Consider the following 6,237-nt stretch of genomic DNA (forward strand, 5'->3'; position numbering starts at 1 on the left):
TGTTTATCATTGTCATCTGAGATTATCTATTTTCATATTTATCTTGTTTATTAAAATTCAGCTTCATGGAATATTGCTGTAACCTCATCATGAATTGATTATCCTTATCAATAACTGATAAAAATAAGTTGAAAGCTTCATTTAATGTTTCCACATTAAACATTTTGGTAGGTAATATTATATTAATCTAGGGTGAGGAAAATAACATTTGTCCAAAACTGAGATTCACTTATTTTAAAGAAATGTTTTAACCCAAGAATAAGTGTTAGAGTTTATATGTTCATTAGTTCGTATTTTATTTTTATAGAAATTACTGAAAAACTAACTCCTTGAATACTTTAACAGGTTCTTCCGGCACCCAAATTGAAAATGACTAATAATCATATTTACAACAACAACGGCTATGGAGTTAGCATTCTTCAACCAACAGAACAATTTTTTATTGTAGCAGAAGCCCTCAACAAAGGGGCTGCTTCAGGAGATAAAAAAGATGAAAATATGCTCTCCAAAGTAATGCAAAATCTGAATCTGGAAATGAATAATAATAAAATAGAAGCAAACTTAAAGGGGGATATCAGAATAGTCACAAGTTAAAGCATCTGGATTTGTGTTATTAAAGTTTTATATTTCACGTATTTAATAAATATCATCTCCCACAGAAATGGCAGTTTTAATTAAGTATATTTCAGATAGATGTTTAATAAACGTCATCTCACACAGCAGTGGTAGTTTTAATGGTAGTTTAAAAATATTTAAACATTTTAATGCTTTTACATTGAATGACTGATTTTAAGATTTTTAAAAATAAAAGTTTGAGATAAAATTCACAAACCATAAAATTCACCCTTTTAGTGTATATAACTGAGTGATATTAAGTATATTTTTAGTATATGGTACCACCATCACTATTTAATTACAAAAACAAATGTGGTTTTAAACATTGTTTTTAATATTTGTAGTCCAATAAGAAGCATTAGGTGTTCTATGTAGAGAATAGAAAAAAAATTAAGTTTATAGCTAATTCCTGAGTCATTCCCATTTATAAGTGCTAGCAACCGGAATAGGGTAAGATAGCACTGTATGTAACACAAGATCAGGTTCAACTGTAGGAAACAAGGAAATTCAAAATAAGAGAGGTGAACAATATAGAATGTATTTGTCCCTCATATTCGAGAAGTCCAGAGGTACTCAATATAGGGCTAGCAGATGTTCCAAATGGTAGGTAGGTGTTCCATGCTAGAAATTCAGGTTTCTTCTATCTTGTTTGGTTTACATTCAAAATGACCACATGGTCCAACATAGCAATCATTGCTCAAGCCAGTATGTCTAAATTCCAGGCAAGCATACAGGGTAGGAGCTGTCTAAAAAGGTTACACACATTATTTCAACTTTCATGCCTCCCTCCAGCTAGAATCTAGTCACATGGCTACACCTAATTGCAAATGAAGGTAGGAAATATAATCTTTAAATTGAATGGCCAAGTGTCCTCTAAAATAGGGGTTCATTTCTGAGAAACCAGTGGTCTTTTCTACAAAGTGAAACTTATATTGACTTTAGAGTATAAAAGGCTCAAACACTTAAGCTTTTCCTTAGTGTTATCTGTAACCTAGCAGAGGTGCTGTGTTGCCATGGAGAATCTCTTGAGGCTGAGAGCTGAATAAGGTATAGTCCCCTTCAGTGTTTCATTGAAGTTTTTTTTCTTTCTTTTCTTTTTTTTTTTTAAACATAAGGTCTTATTAGCCGAGTGACACAAAAGATCATTCCAAGGATTGTCTATGGAGGCCTTAAGAAGCACAGTCTCTCTATAATGAATTTAATGAACTGTAAGAGTGGGGGTTGTCCTTCCCAGTCCTCTTCCTCCACCTCCCTGTTTCTGGTTTAAGGGGAGTAGGTGATGGACAAAGACAGGATCTTTTGTGAGCAGAAAGAGCAATAGCCTTGAGTGAACAAACTTCTCACTCATAGTTATCTGCCTCCTTTCTGCCGCTGCCATTAGTTTCCAAACAATTTCTTTTTCCAGGCAGGCCCACTTCTGAATCGTTTTTTCCTATTCTTAAATTCCTAAAGCATACACAAAGCGGTTATAAGATTTTCTAGGAAATCTGATCTTAAATTTACCTCTCTCGACCTTCCCAATCCTACTTTTTCCCACCTAATGACAAATTACCACAAATTTAGAGGCTTAAACAACACTATCTTACAGTTCTGTATTTGAAGTCTGACATGGTCCCGCTGGGTTAAAATCATTGTGTTTGACAGGTCTTTGTTCCTTTCTGGATGGCTAAGGGGAGGATTTGTTTTCTTGCTAATTTGGCTGTTGACTGAACTCAGTTCCTTGCAGTTGTAGGACTGAGATCTGTGTCCCTGATGGCTCTCAGTTGAGGGCTGTTCCCAGCTTCCAGTGACCAACTTGGGTTATGGCCTCGTTCCTCCATCTTCAAAGCCAGCAACAACAGATGGAGTTCCTTTTCTGTTTTGAATTTCTCCTGCCTCCTCTTCAGTCTCATCTTCCTGACCCACTCTTCTGTCTACTTCCACTTTTAAGGACTCACATGATTAGGTTGGACCCACCTGGATAATCCAGGATCCCTCCATCACAAGGTCCTTAACTTTAACCACATCTGCAAGTTCCTTTGTGCCACATAAGATATGTAGTCATAGGTTCTGGGAATTAGGATGTGGACATCCTTGGGGGTTGGGGAGGGGAGGCAGGGTCACACATTATTTTGCCTACCACCTACCTTAACCAATTTAGGGAAGACAAACCCTAATTCTAATCTTCAAATGGGGTTTAAGAAGTTTCTTCCACCAGGACCACCTATCCAAGGCGTGGTTTGTACGCACTTAATAGAGATTCTAATTTATAACCTAAGGGAGAGATGGTTCCATTATTTCTGCTCTATGTGGCTTTCCTACAAGACTATAAATTAAATTTCTTGTTGTATAGGCACTAGGTTATAGTAACCACTACATCCTACATGGTACTGTGCGTGGCAAGTAATAACTTAAATAGTTACAGAAGAATGCTACTAATAGGTCTCTGCCTATGAGAAATAATGAAATGAGATTTCTAATCCAGGATGTTTAAGGACGTTTCATCACAGTTGCTATGGATGGAAACATTAAGATTGCAGGGGTGAAGACCACAAATTGATTAGAAGAGTGGCCTTGGTGTGGAATGAAAGGGATGAATTAGAACCCTTTTTTGCCTTTCGTCAGGGACTGGAAGTGGCCTTGCCCGCAGCAGCGAGGGGCCAGTCTCAAGTGAAGAGTGGACTGGAAACCAGTTCATGAAGCAGAAGCAGAGAAAGTGGGAGGCAGCTGCAAAGGACTGAAAGGCACCGGGCAGCACGAGGTAGAGAAGTTGCTATGCCTACAAGAGCAGGGTGGGGCGTACATGCATGTGATCTCACAGATGCAACAGTTAGAACCAGCAAGCAATAAAGTTGAAGACTGGTCTAATTTTCCCAAAGTATTAAAGTGAAAAGTATGAAAACTATATACTATACTTTCAATGACTGAATCAAAACAGGTGTTACAGGTTCCAAGAGTCGGTGAACTACCTGAAATTTTAATTTAAAAACTTTGAGTACATGCCTTTGGTGGAAAATCTGTAGCTTTCATATTCTCCAAGAAGCCTCTTTACCCGCCCAAAGCTTAAGACAACTGAACTAGATAATATTTAAGTTTACTTTTACATATTCTTTATTAGTGTTCAACTGAAGCCTAAAACAGCCGTTTTTAACAAAATGTGTGTTTTCCACAGAACACGGATTTGTTCTATAGAAAACTCAGGCAACTTTATATCTTACCAATATTTTAATACTAAACACCTTATGCCATTATATATATTTTGGTAATTGATATTTTTGATTATATAGTTCTATAAGAAAGATTAACATTTATTTTATTTGCCAATAACATTTTAAAACCATTTGGCAGGTATCAGTAGAATACTAGGTTAATTTGAAAATGTTTAGGACAATTATTGATGCCAAAAATTTAGATTTTATTTAGATCAGTAGGTTTAACCTAATCCTATTGTGCTTCCTATTATTTTTAAAAGAGCTATAAAACTTCAATCGTTTGAATAAATGAAATAACTAAAGTATTAAAAATAATTACTAAGTATTAATTTCACATTTTTATAGGTTAACATGAAAAATATTATATTGGCTAACCAGTTAAGGTTATGCAGCCAATTCCTTTGTACTCTTTATCTTAAATTTATTTCTAGGTTTGAAAGAAATATACAATTTCAAAGTTTGGAAATTCCTGAAAGATCTGCCATTAAGATTAATCCTAGGCGACCAACTCCTCCCGATTTGCCCGGGACTTACCCAGTTTTAGTACTTCCCGAGTCTCAGGATATCACAGTCCTGGACAAATTCAGACAGTTGGTCACTCTAATTAGTTTCCAGGAAGTAGATTTTTTTAAAAAGCTAAACGATCACTAAAGTACTGATAAATGCAGGTCACCTCAATCAGTTAACTTTGATTCGCTGGTGCAATTTCCGCACCCCCCCCCCCCCCCCATCAGAAACCTTTTATACTACGTGTAAAAGGACAGTGCACAAGTACCAAAGGTACACGCACACACTTTCAGTGCATTTCCTGGCTTCTGGCCAATTCAAATCTAAGCCTTTCAGGTAAATCCAGTGGAATACAGGAAGCTCTTTACCAGTCAAAACTAAAACTCATGTCAGTTCCTGTCCAATTCATAATTCCATTTCTGGTGTTCTTTACCATCCTCCCATCCCAATTCTGCTGATAGAGTTAGAGGGAGAGAAACTGGCAAATGTGTGTTTGGCCACAGCCAATGATGTCTTTTTTCTAGAAGCTGTCTGTACTGACCCTAAGCTGACACAACTGTTCTAGGGTCTGTACTGACCCTAAGCTGACATAACTGTTCACGTTCTGCTGGCCCATTCCATTGGAACAGGTGATGTCCAGAGTTTTTTGTGTAGTTTCACAGCACAAGAAATGCAATCAAACTGTAGCCGCTTGCTCAAGGACACTGTGCCAACATATTCTCTGGACACACAGTGCTCTAAATTCCTGCAACCAGCACATCAGCATCTCTCTGGGCCCAAAGTAAATTTACAATTCCCTTCCATATCATTCTCAGCTCTAAAGCAAGCTGTTGGGTTGTTACTGCTACAACCTTCAAGTTTACAAGTGCACAGCACAGATGCCAAGTATGCAAGCTGCCAATCACAGAACAGGTGCAAAATCAGGTCTTTATCCCTGCTTGAATTTCTAGAGCAGACCCATTCTGTCAGTGCCAACTCTCACTATACTCCCAAACCCCAATATGCGGTGGGGGAAGGGGTGGTAAGCAGCATCTTTGTGTCTTTCCATATTTTTTCTTTCTAAATTCTCTTCCCCCTACTGCATCCAGCCTGTTTTGGAAAAACGTTCCGATAATCTCAAACTGTATTTTCTTTGTTTAGGCAGACTGTAGTGGGATGGTTGAGATAGAAAGGAAATGCAATACATTGGTTGATGTCTCCTGGTATTAATTACTCTGCCACACAAGACTCCATGTAGCCTTCTGCTAAGTCTGATCGTTCCTTCAGAGGAACGATTGCTGGATGTTTTGTCATAAATGGATTCTCCAACAATTAGAACTGACTTAAGTTTTATGAAACATAAAAACTATGAAAGCCAAAACTGGTACTTGATTTCCTCCTCCATGTAAAAGAGAAAATTAAACTATGTATTTTTAAAAAGCTAAAAACACACACACACACACACACTCACTCACTCACTCTCTCTCTCTCTCACACACACACACACACAAACTGCCTTGATACACTGAATAGGCAATGAAGAATCATGATCCCCCAAATAAGGGAAACAATTGAGATGAGCCCTAAGGTCATCCTGACTTTCTGGATGGAGGCACTTCCTAGATGGTGGGTAGAGGGAGAAAGAAGCAAACAGCACAACAGTCTCACTGAATTGAAGCGCGAGACTGGAGTTGGGGAGGATAGCTAAAATTTGTGGTGAAGAGAGGATGGAACTGCATAGAGAAAAAGTTCTAGAAACCTGCACAAGGATCTCCTTAGGTTTTTAGCCGAACACTAAAAGATTTCTGGAACCATGCCCGAGTGCTTCCTTCAAGCTTTAGCGAATGTACTTTGACATCTCTTGTGGTCATTTTTGATTTTTCATTTCTAGCTGAAACTGTTGGAGGGATGAGTACCAGTCAAGAGGCAGATTACTGAATTTATG

At 37.7% G+C, this 6,237-nt stretch overlaps 1 protein-coding gene across 1 annotated transcript in view; it reads left to right on the forward strand.

Annotated features, from left to right (window-relative positions):
* SHCBP1L (SHC binding and spindle associated 1 like) overlaps positions 1 to 4,457 on the forward strand; it is a 28,133-nt gene extending 23,676 nt beyond the window's left edge. Inside the window, exon 9 of the mRNA XM_011361263.1 lies at positions 4,238 to 4,457. Within this exon, the coding sequence (XP_011359565.1) occupies positions 4,238 to 4,457 (220 nt within the window). The remainder of the gene's footprint in view (positions 1 to 4,237) is intronic.
* Positions 4,458 to 6,237: the final 1,780 nt, after the last annotated feature.

Source organism: Pteropus vampyrus, unplaced genomic scaffold (assembly GCF_000151845.1).
Source record: "Pteropus vampyrus isolate Shadow unplaced genomic scaffold, Pvam_2.0 Scaffold65, whole genome shotgun sequence".
NCBI classification, from domain to species: Eukaryota; Metazoa; Chordata; class Mammalia; order Chiroptera; family Pteropodidae; genus Pteropus; species Pteropus vampyrus.